The sequence below is a fragment of the Myotis daubentonii genome, chromosome 14 (genome assembly GCF_963259705.1).
Source record: "Myotis daubentonii chromosome 14, mMyoDau2.1, whole genome shotgun sequence".
Taxonomy (NCBI): domain Eukaryota; kingdom Metazoa; phylum Chordata; class Mammalia; order Chiroptera; family Vespertilionidae; genus Myotis; species Myotis daubentonii.
The window spans coordinates 30,982,268-30,996,613 of record NC_081853.1 but is presented as its reverse complement, the minus strand read 5'-3'; the positions used below and the strand labels follow the sequence as shown (position 1 = coordinate 30,996,613).

General features: G+C 43.1%; 1 protein-coding gene across 2 annotated transcripts in view; it reads left to right on the top strand.

Moving 5' to 3' along the window:
* Positions 1-14,346, top strand: part of PCCB (propionyl-CoA carboxylase subunit beta) — a 63,906-nt gene that overhangs the window by 29,545 nt on the left and 20,015 nt on the right. For both annotated transcript variants that reach the window (XM_059663863.1, XM_059663862.1), the window contains exons 7-9: positions 4,288-4,396; positions 10,594-10,714; positions 12,906-12,987. In XM_059663863.1, coding sequence (XP_059519846.1) covers positions 4,288-4,396; positions 10,594-10,714; positions 12,906-12,987 — 312 coding nt within the window. The remainder of the gene's footprint in view (positions 1-4,287; positions 4,397-10,593; positions 10,715-12,905; positions 12,988-14,346) is intronic.

The following is a 14,346-nucleotide window of genomic DNA, read 5'->3' as shown; positions in this document are numbered from 1 at the left end:
TTGTTCTCTGACTTACTTCACTATGCTAAGTGAAATGTCCCCATGGTCCATTCATGTCACAAATGTCAGGATTTCCTTCTTTCTCATGGTGGAGTAATACTCTGTTACTTGTGTGTATGTATGTATGTATCACATTTCCTTTGTCCATATGGCTGTGGATATCCAGTGGAATAATATTTGTGTGTGTGTGTATGTATGTTTGTGTCACATTTTCTTTATTCATCTATCAATGGTTGTTACCATATTTGACTATTGTGAATAATGCTGCAACAAATATGGGAGTGTAGATATCTCTTCAAGGTCCTGATTTCATTTCCTTTGGATATATACCCAGAAGTAAGATTGCTGCATCATATGATAATTCTAGTTTTAATTTTTTGAGGAACTTCCATACCGTTTTCCATAGTGGCTGTATCAATTTAGTCCTATCAAGAGTGCACAAGGGTCACCTTTTCTCCACATCTGTGCCAATGCTTGTTAGAATTCCTGTACTTGAAAAGGTAAGATAGAACAAGTGTGAGATGATACCTCATTGTGGTTTTTATTTGAATTTTTATGATGACGAATGATGTTGAGTATCTTTTCATGTACCATTTGTATGTCTTTTTTGGAAAAATTATTCAGATTTTCTGCTTATTTTTTAATTGGATTTTTTTGGCTATTGTATGAGTTCTTTATATATTTTGGATATTAACTCCTTATCAGATATATAATTTGCATATATATATATGTATATATTTATTTATTTTAATCCTTGCTCAAGGATTGTTTAAAAAATTGATTTTAGAAAGAGGGAGACAACAATGTGAGAGAAAAACATTGGTCAGTTGCCTCCAGGATGCACCCCAACCAGGGATTGAACGTACAACCTACGTGCGTGCTCTTATTGGGAATTGAACCCACAACTTTTTTGGTGCATGGGATGGTGCTCAACCAATTGAGCCACCTGGCTGGGCTGCAAATATTTTATTAGGTTGGTTGCCTTTTCAATTTTTTGGTTATTTCTTTTGCTGTGCAGAAGCTATTTAGTTTGATGTAGTTCCTCTTACTGTATTTTGCTTTTGTTGCTTGTGCCTTTGGTGTCCTATCCATAAAAATCGTTGCCAAGGCAATTGTCAAGGAGTATTTTCCTTATGTTTTCTTCTAGGAGTTTTATGGATTCAGATCTTTAAGTATTGCATCCGTTTCAAGTTAATTTTTCTGAGTAGTGAAAGATACGGGTCCAATTTTATTCTTCTGCATGTGGCTGTCCAGTTTTCCCACCATCAGTTTTTGAAGAGACTGTCTTTCCCCATTGAATAGTCTTGGCTCCTTTGTCAAATATTAGTTAACTATATGTGAGGGTTTGTTCCTGGGCTCTTGATTTTTGGGCTATGTCTGTTCCATTGGTCTGTATGTCTTATTTATTTACTTACTTAAATCTTTGTTGTTGAAAGTATTACAGATGTCCTCTTTTTTATTCCCCATTGCCCCCCTCCACCTGCTCCCCACCCTGCTCCAGGCCTTCACCACCTTATTGTCTGTGTCCATAGGTAATGCATATATGCATAGAAGATCTTCTGTTACTCTTCCTGCCCCCCAACTCCCTTTCCCTCTGAGATTTGTCAGTCTGTTCCATGTTTCCATGCCTCTGATTCTAATTTACTCATCAGTTTATTTTGTTCATTAGATTTCTTGTTCATTTATTTTGATTTTTAGATTCAATTATTGATAGATATGTATTAATTGCCATTTTATTATTCATATTTATGATATTTTTTCTTCTTCTTCCTCTTCTTAAAGAATACCCTTCAACATTTCATGTAATAGTGGTTTGGTGCTGATGAATTCCTTTAGCTTTTTCTTGTCTATGAAGCTCTTTATCTGACCTTAAATGATAGCTTTGCTAGGTAGAGTAATCTTGGTTGTACATCCTTGCTATTCATTACTTTGAGTATTTTTTTCTACTCCCTTCTGGCCTGCAGTGTTTCTATTCAGAAATCAGCTGACAGTCATATGGGCGCTCCCTTGTAGGTAACTAACTGCTTTTCAGAATCTTTCTTTGTCTTTAATCCTTGACATTTTAATTATGATGTGTCTTGGTGTGGGTCTCTTTGATTTGTGAATATTGTACCAGCCTTGCATCCCTGGAATAAATCCTATTTGGTCCTGGTGTATAATCTTTTTAATATATTGCTGAATCTGATTTGCTAAAATTTTGTTGAGGATTTCAGCATCTGTGTTCATCAGGGATATTGACCTGTAATTCTCCTTTGTTGTAGTGTCTTTATCTTGGTTTTGGAATTAGGATAATGCTGGCCTCATAAAAAGAGCTTGGAAGTGTTCCTTCCTCTTGAATTTTTTGGAGTAGTTTGAGGAGTACAGGTGTTAGTTCTTCTTTGAATGTTCGGTAACACTCTCCTATGAAGCCATCCGGACCAGAGCTTTTGTTTGCTGGGAGTTTTTTGATTACTGCTTCTTCCTTCCTTCCTTCCTTCCTTCCTTCCTTCCTTCCTTCCTTCCTTCCTTCCTTCCTTCCTTCCTTCCTTCCTTCCTTCCTTCCTTTCTTTTTTTTTAAATAGATTTTTATTGATTTCAGAGAGGAAGAAAGAGAGAGAGAGAAAGAGAGAGAGAGAGAGAGAAAGAAACATCAATGATGAGAGATGTTTGGCTGCCTCTTGCAGACCCCACACTGGGGATTGAGCCTGCAATCCAGGCATGTGCCCTGACCATGAATTGAACCCTGACCTTCAGGTTCATAGGTCGACGCTCAACCACTGAGCCATGCTGGCCGGGTGATTACAGCTTCTATTTCATCAGTTGTTATTGGCCTATTCAGGTTTTCTGATTCTTCCTGATTCAGTTTTGGGAGATTGTATTTTTCTAGGAATTTGTCCATTTTGTCCATGTTGTCCAGCTTGTTGGCATATGGCTGTTCATAGTATTTTTTTTTACAAGCCTTTGTATTTCTGTGGTGTCCATTGTTATTTGCTGCTTTTGTTTCTGATTTTAATTATTTGGGTCTTCTCTGTTTCTTGATGAGTCCTGCTAATGGTCCATCAATCCTGTTTATTTTTTCAAGGAACCAGCTCTTGGTTTCATTGATCTTTTGTACTGGTTTTTAAATCTCTATGTCATTTATTTCTGTTCTGATCTTTATTATTTCCTTCCTTCTACTTGCTCTGGGCTTTTCTTGTGTTCTCTTTCTAATACTTTAAGTTGTAGGGTTAAATAGTTTATTATTAATTTTTCTTATTTTTTTAGGTAGGCTTGTAGTGCTATGAGCTTTCTTCTCAGGACTGCTTTTGCTGTGTTCCAGAGATTTGGGGTTGTTGTGTGTTCATTTTCCTTTGTTTCAAGGATTTATTTTATTTCTTTCTTGATCTCATTGGTGACCCATTAATTGTTTAATAACATGCTATTTAGCCTCCAGGTGTTGGAATGTTTTTGAGTGTTTTTACTGTAGTTGATTTCTAATTTCATTCCATTGTGATCTGAGAAGATGCTTGGTATGATTTCAATCTTCTTGAACTTGTAGAGACTTGTTTTGTGTCCTAATATGTGGTCTTTGAAAATGACCCATGTACACTTGAGAAGAATGTATATTCCGCAGCTATGGGGTGAAATGTTCTATAAACAAATCGATGTCTCTCTCTCACATCAGTGTTTTTCTCTCTCTCTCTCTGTCTCTCCCCCTCCCTTCCAATCTCTCTAAAAATCAATGGAGAAATATCCTCAGGTGTGGATTAACAAAAAGAAAAAAAGAAAAAGAAAAATTAAAAAGTAAAAGCCTGTCCCCTTCTGAGAGCACCAAAGCATTGATTATCATTGTCTCCAAATGGTTTCATTTAAGGTAGCTGGTTCATTTTAGGCAAGCTGCATACCATCACAGTCCCTCAGTTTTTTCATCTGTAAATGGGGTGGTAATGTAATAATACCTAGGCTTTAATGACACATTTTTATGAAGTGCTTAGAAAAAAGCTTCAGGTACCACAAGTTATGAGTAAGGGCCACTTGGTAGGTTGTTCTACAGAGGAATGACCTGGAAATGTTAGTCACACTCCACGTCATTTTGCTGAGATACAACCGCACAATGAAGATTTTAAAAATAGACAGGAAATGAAGATTTAAAAAATAGACAGGGAAAACTTGGGTCTTTAGTTTGGATAGGTATCTTTGAGCTGCATCCTTCCCTGGTTCTGTGTGTCACTGCCATCTTTGTTATTGTCTTTTCAGCTGTGTGAACCCTAAGGCTCCATCTAGTTCTGCTGCTCTGACATTGATCCTTCTGGAATTTTCTGATTTCAGGATACCTCCTACCTGTTTATCACTGGCCCTGATGTGGTGAAGTCTGTCACCAATGAGGACGTTACCCAGGAGGAGCTTGGTGGTGCCAAGACCCACACCACCATGTCAGGTTAGAGGCCTCGAGGCTCACCTTACTGTTTTTAAGGTCATTGCCAAAGAGAATGGTGACAGTCTTTTACAAATGTCGATTAATTGGCAGAATTTATTTGAGAAGACTGTGGTATGGTATACTGGCTACAGATATAGTAATAAAGATGGATTTAGTAACAAATTCGTTAAAGTAGTACAAATGCTTTGATATTTAAAATATTAAAGCTAACTGGAATGATGGTTATAAGAGATATGACTTATATATACACAGTTGAATCTTTAAAAAAAAGTCATATTTTACTATGACTTTTTTTACTCCAAAGTTGGAGTATGTCTTAGCATAGATGGCATTTTACTAATCACTATTTGCCGGGGTCATTCTCAGCATCTAGAAGGATTCAGGAATCTGGAAAAGGGGCTGTACGTAAATGAATGAAGAGGCTAGAGAAGAAATATGAATTTGGAGGGCATTTTGGAGGGCCAGACGGAAACTTAGTTCTAGTGACTAAGCTCCTGGAGACTCCACAGCCAGGGAGTCTTTTTAGTCACACAATTTGCCCTCTAGCAAAGCAGATGTATATAGCAAAGGTAAGGCCTGGTAAACAATAAAAAGATTATCAGGTTGGGGGAACTGCCTTGGGCTGTTCCAGCAGCAGGTAATAACATGCAGATTTTCAGCCCTGCTGAAGGTGTCCATCAACCTTTTGATGGACCTCCTGCCTTTATTATGCTAACTACTGGTCCTAGCCTCCAGCAACTATTGGCCAGGTATGGTTGTAATGTGATGATCATGGCCCACATATTCATTAACTTGGTCATGGCTACCTCTTTGAGGTTATTTGCAACTTATGTGGAGTTCAAAATATATAGATTATTTCGTGCTTTGGCATTGAAACAAAAAGTTATCGTTTATACCAGCGGTCGCCAACTGGTGGTCCGTGAGGTCCGAAAAGTTGGCGACTGCTGGTTTATACTGAGAGGCGTGGAATTGGGAGCAGGGCACAAATCTGATATTAGTGAAGGTATTTGTTGTTAGAGTAATGGTTGGAATTCCACATTTTCTTGGAAAAATACACCAAGTTGTAAAAGGATTGCCTACCACAGTAACTAAAGACAGGAATAATTTCCTCTTTGAAAGATTTCAAAGCAATGCGAGGCTGGTATGACTAATTTTTGCACTGCATTGTACTGTAGTTAACTCAATGGGTCATGATTTAACTGTTGGGTTTTTTGTTTGTTTGTTTTTCTCTAGTTTTTTTTAAAAATTTTTTTAAATTTATTTTTTATTTTTATTTTTTGGTTTAAATGTTTTCTTTCTTAGTGTACATATCACATAGGCATGTCTTAATTTCAGTAAAGTCTTAGATTTTTTATTTAAAATAATTTTTCATTTTTCAGTTACTGTTGACATACAATGCTATATTAGTTTCTGGTATACAGTCCAGAGATTGGACACTACATAACTTATGAAGTGATCATCCCAATAAATCTAGACACCATACATGGTTGTTAGAATATTATTGACTACTAGAGGTCCGGTGCACGAAATTTGTGCACCGGTAGGGTCCCTAGGCCTGGCCGGCAATCAGGGCCGATTGGTGCCTTCCCTGCCGGCCAGGGCATTCGTTCCCCGGCTGCTAGCTGCTGGCCAGGGCCTTGCTTTGTTCTGCACCGCCCCTTGGTGGTCAGCGCATTTCATAGTGAACGATCGAATTCTCCATCTCCCGGTCGAACTCCCAAGAAGACACTTTGCATATTGGCTTATATAGATAGATAGATAGATAGATAGATAGATATAGATATAAATAGATAGAAGATATTCCCTATGCTATACTTTACATCCTGTGACTATTCTGTAACTACCAATTTGTACTACTTCTTCTTTTTTTTTTTTTTTCAATTTGTACTTCTTAACTTAATTCCTTCATCTTTTTCATCCATCTCCCAACCTCGCTCCCATCTGGCAACCATCAAAATATTCTTTGAATCTGTTCTGCTTATTTGATTATTTTGTTTTTTTTTTAGTTTCAATTATTGATAAATATGTATTTATTACTTTTTTATTTATTTATTTTTTTGGTAATCCTCACTCAAGGGTATTTTTCCTTTGATTTTTATTTTAAATATATTTTTTATTGATTTCAGAGAGGAATGGAGAGGGAGAGAGAGATAGCAACATCAATGATGAGAGAGAATCATTGATCGGCTGCCTCTTGCACACCCCCTACTGGGGATTGATCCTGAAACCTGGGCATGTGCCCTTGACCGGAATTGAACCTGGGACCTTTCAGTCTGCAGGCCAACTCTCTATCCACTGAGCCAAACCAACTAGGGTTCCATTAATTATTAGAGGGAGTACAAGGGAAGGGGAGAGACAGAGAGAGAGAAATATCGATGTGAGAGAAACATCAATTGGTTGCCTCCCGCGTGCACCTGACCAGGGCCAGGAATGAATCTGCCACCAAGATACATGCCCTTGACCACAATCGAACCCGGAACCCTTTAGTCTTCAAGCAGACAGACATCCAGCCGTGGGCAAACTACGGCCCGCGGGCCGGATCCGGCCCATTTGGAATGAATAAAACTAAAAAAAAAAAAGACGATACCCTTTTATGTAATGATGTTTACTTTGAATTTATATTAGTTCACACAAACACTCCATCCATGCTTTTGTTCCGGCCCTCCGGTCCAGTTTAAGAACCCATTGTGGCCCTCGAGTCAAAAAGTTTGCCCACCCCTGCTTTAACCACTGAGCCAAATCCGCCAGGGCTGTCCCTCTGGATTTTTATCTGCCGCACCTGGGTGCGGGACCAGCTAGTTTGCGTCTCCACTCCTCCCAGTCTTGATGTGGCTTCTTTATATCCTTAGTTGTAGAACTGTATTCAGTTAAACTCCAGGTAGTTCTGAATGATGGTTTTTCTGTGGTCTAGTTGTAATTTTGATGTAGTTATGGGAGGATGCAAGTACTGTATTTACCTATACCACCATCTTGACCAGTAGCCTCGTGAAGTCTTGATCAATTTTTTTCCTTGTCCATCAGATCCAATACACACCTAGAATCCACCACAGCTTGTCATCACTCTTCTGTCTCAGGGCTTACTTGACAGCAGTTTTTATTTCTTACTGGGATATAAAATAATGTTTAGTCTTGATTACATCTTAGATTTGATGAAATATCTATTTTTTATTTCAACAAATATTACATGTTTGTGGTGGATATAGACTTCTGATAACAGCTTTATTGAGATACTAGGGGCCCAGTGCATGAACTTGTGCACCATGAAAGGACTATGGGCTGCGAGGCTGCAGTGGGCACAGGGGCGGGTCTCGGCACATCCTTCGCGCCCCCGCTGAGGCCCCTCCCACTGTGGCCCCTGGTCCCCTCTGCCAGCAGCCCTGCTCCCACCACCACTGCTCCCATGTGCTGATGGGGCTGGTCCCGCTTGCACCTGTTGACGGTGCGGAGTGACTGGGGCTGGCGCCAGCAGCGGGTGCAAGCGGGGCCGGCGCTGTCAGCAGTTGAGAGTGGCGGCTGCTGCCCCGATTGCCCCTCAGGAGCAGGGAGAGGTGGAGAAGCTCTGAGGGGCGATCGGGGCTGGCAGCCGCTGCTCGCATCTGCTGATGGCGCCGAGTGATTGGGTCCGGTGCTGGGCGCCGGCAACAGGTGTGAGCGGCAGCTCTGGCACTGGCAGTGGGTGCAAGTGGAGCCGGCGCTGGCAGCAGGTGCGAGCACTGGGTGGGACCGTGGTGCGTGGGAGCAAAGAATTTTCAGTAACGACCACAGGCTTGCCCCAGTGACAGCAACCAGTGCCCCGCCTTGGTTTGGTGCCCCGCTTACCTGCTCCACCATCCCGTTGCCGCCTGCCCACCATGTTCTGAGCTCTGCCACCTGCTACCAACGCCTGCCATGTTCCACGCGCCCCCTCTGGTGGTCAGTGCACGTCATAGTGACCAGTTGTTTGGTTGTTCAGTTGTCATGCCGTTCGGCCTATTTGCATATTAGGGTTTTATATATTAGTTAATTCACATACTATACATGTGAAATACACATTTCAAGTATGCAAGTCAGTGGTTTTAATGTATTCACAGGTTGTTCAAGTATCACTGGTCCATTTTAGAACATTTTCATCACCCTAGAAAGAAACCCCCTACCTGTTAGTATTTGCTCTCCATTTCCTTCAAAATACTCTGGCTCTAAGCAATCACTAATCTACTTTCTCTTTCCATGGATTTATCTATTTTAATATGTATGGACATAAATGAAATCATATAATATGTAGTGTTTTCAAACAGATTTGTTTTACTGAGCACAATAATATTTACTTACCATATTGTAGCATGAATCAGTACTTCATTCCTGTTTTACTAGATAATATTTCTTTTTAAAAAAAATATATTTTTATTGATTTCAGAGAGGAAGGGAGAAGGAGAGAGAGTTAGAAACATCAATGATGTGAGAAACTTATTGATCGGCTGCCTCCTGCATGCGACACACTGGGGATTCAGTCTGCAACCCAGGCATGTGTCCTTGACCAGAATCTAACCAGGGACCCTTCAGTCCATAGGCTGACACTCTATCCACTGAGCCAAACCGGCTAGGGCTAGATTATATTTCAATATATGGCTGTACCACATTTTGTTTATCCATTGATCAATTAAACTTTTTGGCTCTCATGAATTGTTTTCACTTTGGCTGTCATGAATATGCTGCTATAAACATCCATGTACAAGTTTTTGTTTCTCTTGAGTATATACCTAGGAGTGGAATTGCTAGGTCAAGTGGTAACTGTTTAACTTTTTGAGGAACTGCCATGCTGTCCTCCAAAGTGGCTGTGCAAATTTATAAATCTTGAATGAAAGAATTCTGTCTGTGGAACATACTTTTTATTCATCAACAAACAGAGTGGGGCAAAAGTAGGTTTACAGTTGTGAGTACATTAAACAGTTTATTCTGGTGCTATTTATTTATTAATTATTATTAATTGTATTAGTTTCCATAGGCACAACTGTAAACCTACTTTTGCCCCACCCTGTATTCATTTAATGCCTATTTCAAGCATTGTCCTATGTCCCAGAATACATTTGTGAAAGACACAAAAAGATCTCTGCCCATATGGGTCTTATATTCTAGCAGAGAAGATAGACTATAAACCATAAGCTTAATAAATAAGTAATATGTGCTGTGGAAAAAGTAGAGCAGAGTAAAGGGGGTTGGGATTGTTGCAGTTTTAAATAGGGTGGTAAGGGCCGGCCGCATTGTGAAGAGAACAGGTGAGCAGATTTGAAGGAGTTACCTGCATGGCTGTCGAGGGGGGAAGCATTGCAGGCAGAGGGAACAGCCTATGCAGAGGCCCTGTGGAAGGAGAGTGTCTGGCATGCATAGTGAAGGGCACGGGGGAGTAGGGAGAGGCTTGGATTAGAGACATGACATGATCTGACTTAAAAGCTAACTTTACTTGTTGTGTAGAGAAGAGACTATAGGGCAACAGTATAAGCAGGGAGTCTGGTGCGGTGAGTCTGAGAGAGCTTCTGGTCCTCCTTTCTCTCTCATGTCTTTGGCCTCATTTGGCTGGTCTACGATTTCTGCGTGTTCCTGAGGAATGATGGTTTAATCCTCACTGGGGCCAGGTGGTCCCCTCCTTTCCTCCTTCCACCATTGCTGAGAACCATGACATTATGTGCCAGCCATTATTCGTTTACTTTTTTATTTCCCAGCTTTGTTGAGAGGTAATTGACATATAATTAAACATCATTCTCGATGCAGGACTACAGGGGTAAGTAAGACAGGCCTGGTCTCTACCCAGTTGGAGCTGATATTCTAGGAGAGATGCCAGGCAGGACACAGGGAAGGAAATGGACAGGTGCGGCAGGGAAAAGTGTGAAGAGAACTCCCACATGGTATAGGGATGGAAAGTGAGGGGTGTTGGGGAAGGGTGTGTTCCAGGGAGGTGTCAGGGAAAGCCTGTCTGAGTAGGTGACAGCAAAGATCTGAAGTAAGAAAGGGGTGCCCTTGGCCGAGGTTCAGAGCAGAGGGAACAGGCTGCCTGAACTGAAGGTCAGCCGGAAGGTATGGGTGGCCCATCCTTGGTGGAGGGTGAGGAGGGCAGAGCGATCAGCAGTCTGCTTCAGACATGCCCTAGAAGGGGCAGGTGGGCATGAAGCAGCATTTTTGGGCTGACAGGCTGCCTGGCCATTGGATTCTTCCTGTTTTCTCAGGTGTTGCTCACAGAGCTTTTGAAAATGATGTGGACGCCTTGTGTAATCTCCGGGAGTTCTTCAACTACCTGCCCCTCAGCAGCCAGGACCCAGCTCCCATCCGAGAGTGCCATGATCCCAGGTGAGTTGCAGGCTGGAGCACCTTCTCTCATTTTGCAGGTTGGCTTGCTTGTGTCTGGTCACTCTGCCCTAGCTGGACCTTCAGCATCTCTCCCAGTGGGTAGCCTGGGTTAGATTGTGGGGTGCAGTGGTGTGTTTCCCAGGTATGGGCAATGGTGAGACATCTGTGTACAGGAGCAAAGAAAGGTTTCACTTTTTTTTTTACCTTTTTCCTCTGTGTAATATCTGATAGGTAGTTTGGGAATAAAGAGTGGCCAAAAAATTTGATTTCTTAGAGTCTTGTTTTGTCCAGAATTAGAGATGGAAGTTTTTGGGTGTGTGTCTTGATATGAAATAATTGTGAAGTGGTACAGATAGCATGTCTTTCAGGAAATGTTCTTACGCACACCTGCTTGTGGCCAGAGGCTGGGGTAGTCCTGGGGAAGGGTGTGTTGCTGGCCATCTAGAGAAGACCTTCTTTCCTTCTTGCTGTTGGGGCTACTGCCTAATGTGTGTGTGTGGGGGCGGGGAGGGGGGTACCACAGAGTAAATCAGAGATTTAGGACATCATTTGAAGGTGTTATGGCCCAGGGGCTCAGAAATGTCTAAATACAGGGAGCCTGTTTTGGCCCAACCATACCCCCTCTTCATAGGATCTTAGGGCAGCTATATGCATATGTGTAAATGGTAGTATTTCATTATCTGGTGGGGCTATACCCAGTGCACCAGTGCAGAGCTCTCTGGGAAGTTGGGCTGGATTGGGCATGTGGTTTGATCAAAGCAAATTTCATGCCATGGGTATATCTCGGGGTCAGAACAACCTCAGTCTGCCCACATGGGACAGGAAGGGCCGAGAGCCTGATGGAGAGGGGCCTGTTGCTGAGCCCTCCTGTGGCCTGGGAGTGGGCCCGTGCGGGGCTCCTGCTCAGTCACATAGAGGCAGGAGGAAGCTGAGAGCCAGGGGCCTGTGTGACTGGTCGGTCCTTGTCACACCAGGGCAGCTGCTTTGCTTTTTAGAGGAGCTCTGCCGGGAGCCGGTCCATCCTTGCTGTTTCAAGGGACCTGGCATATATAGCATATGGTTCTTAATATGTTTGCTCACCTTCTTGGCTCTGTGTTTTAACCAAGGTCACCTCTCCGAGAAAGGTTGAATCCCCAGGTAGGGATTTTCCCCTGAAGTTAGGGAGGGAATAAAACCCCTCAACTAAGTGCCAGGCGGGTAATTAATCACTTTAACTATGAACAATCATGCTTAAGCTACATAATCTTTACTCCCTGGAATGGAGATAAGAAACGCCCTAACCTTTGTAATAGAGATTGATAGGATTGAATCAACTGGTATAAATACAGATGTAACAAGACAGCGACAGACAGAATTCAGAAGACAGAAGCACTCAGAACTTAGAACAGAATCAAGAAGACAGAACCTACATGGAGCCTAGAGACAGAAGAACTTCGCTGGAGAGAGCATGCCGGAGGATCCTGGAGAGGGACTGGCCTCGGAGCCTAGAGACAGAGCCTAGCAGGAGAACATGGCAAGGGATCCTGGACTGAACCTGACTACAGAGATTGGCAGGAGAACCTGACTGGAGTACCTGGACAGAACCTCTCTGGAGAGCCTAAGCAGAACCTCTCTGGAGATCGAGACCAGAACTTGGCTGGAGATCCTGGCTAGGCTGCTGATCAACTGAACGCTGCCTCTGTGTGATTCCTTCTTCGCCGACTCCGTCCACACCTTTGGGGACCCCTGGACCTGCTGGGGTTGGACCCCGGCAGAGCTCCAGCAGATTTGCCTTCCAGCAGGGAGCGTAAGCCAAGTAATTTCAGCAGAACTCTGACTGCATTTACACGTCCTTGTTCTTTTCTTTATGATGCCTCGGAAAGTTAAACTGGGTCCTGTGTTTGCTACAGTCCTCTAGTGCCCTACGCAGTACCTAGGACGCAGGAGTTATTCAGAGAGCATAAATGGAGGAATCACCTTCAGGGGAGTAAGCCCATTTTTTTCTTCTAAATGAAAACAGATCTTTTGGATTAATACCAAGCTTAGGTCCAGTTTAATGTGGTGGCAACAAAGGAATACATCTTTGGGGACTGCTTTGAAAGCCCAGTAAGGACGAATCAGCCCAGCCCTCATTTCCTCTCCCATCCCCCACTCATAGAAGGTAACTGGTTCTTCTGGTGTTGATTATATCGTCTTCTTTTTCTATCCAAAGTGACCGTCTGGTTCCTGAGCTCGATACCATTGTCCCTTTGGAATCTACCAAAGCCTACAACATGGTGGACATCATACACTCTGTAAGTGCCGCATCTGCCTGTCTTGCCTGTGCTAGCTCAGCCATGTCCATGGTCATGTGCTTTAACCTAGTGAGGAGGTGCTGGACCCACAGGCCTTAACACCTGACAGTACAGGCAGAGCATGGGGTGGACCAAGACCAGGGACCACTGAGTAGAGTGTTTTGGGAAGAGTTAGTGGTTGTAGGCACTCCACCCGCTTGGATGGACTTGAGGGCTGGAGGGAGAAGGAGCCAATTGGTCCAACAGAGCTCAGGAGTTTTTGATGGCACTCTCAGGTGCATAGAGAAGGGGCCATGGCCCTAGAGTCTGGAGTTGAGGCCAGGTGACTGTTAGGTGCCTTTGTTTGGAGCCTTATGCTTAGAGGGCATTTTGCCTTTCTACAGAAAGGAAAGTACATAGGGTGTCCTCTGACAGTGTCGAGGTGTGTGTCTGTGTAGATAGGTACATAGGTCAGCCACTCTGGGAGATAGGAGTCATCTGTACCTTTTTGTTGGTATAGCAGATCCCTGGATTGTTACGAAGAAAGGACAGTATCAGGGCATCTGTTGATGGCCATTGTCTCCTTCAGACTCTCATATGCACACTGTGTTCTCAGCAGTCCTTGCTTACGAGAAGCACTGACTCTATAGGCACAGCCTCTCCCAGAGCCCTGGCTCCCCCAGTGACCTGTTAACTTCTCCTCCTGTTCTCTGGGGAGCCAGCGTGAGCCAGTAACCATGGGCAGACTGCCTCTCCTCATTGCTAGATTATAGCCTATTGAGCACCATGAGAGCTGTGAAGACAAGACCTTTCTACCAACCTGCCCTTCTCTGACCTCAGCCTTCAGCACTGTCTACGTCAGCCGTGGGCAAACTACGGCCCGTGGGCCGGATCCGGCCCGTTTGAAATGAATAAAACTATTGAAAAAAAAAGACCGTACCCTTTTATGTAATGATGTTTACTTTGAATTTATATTAGTTCACACATCCATGCTTTTGTTTCGGCCCTCCGGTCCAGTTTAAGAACCCATTGTGGCCCTCGAGTCAAAAAGTTTGCCCACCCCTGGTCTACATCCTCACAGTTGTGCCTGTCCCTCTCCCACTACCTCTGCTCCTTGACTCTCCAGCCCTCAATCTTCTTATTCCTCTGGAGTCCTCAACCCCTCCTGCTTCTGCTTTCTTGTCCCAGCTTGGACTCTGCCACTCTACCAGATACTAATGGCCGGGCACTGTCCCGGTGCTGGCTCTGTCTGACACCGTGATGGACAAAATCCCTGCCTCAAGGACCTCACGTTTACTAGCAAGTGTGAGAGAGAAAACAAAAGCATACATGGCAAGGGTCGTTTTAGGTCCAAAAAATACTGTGAAGAAGGTAAAATCG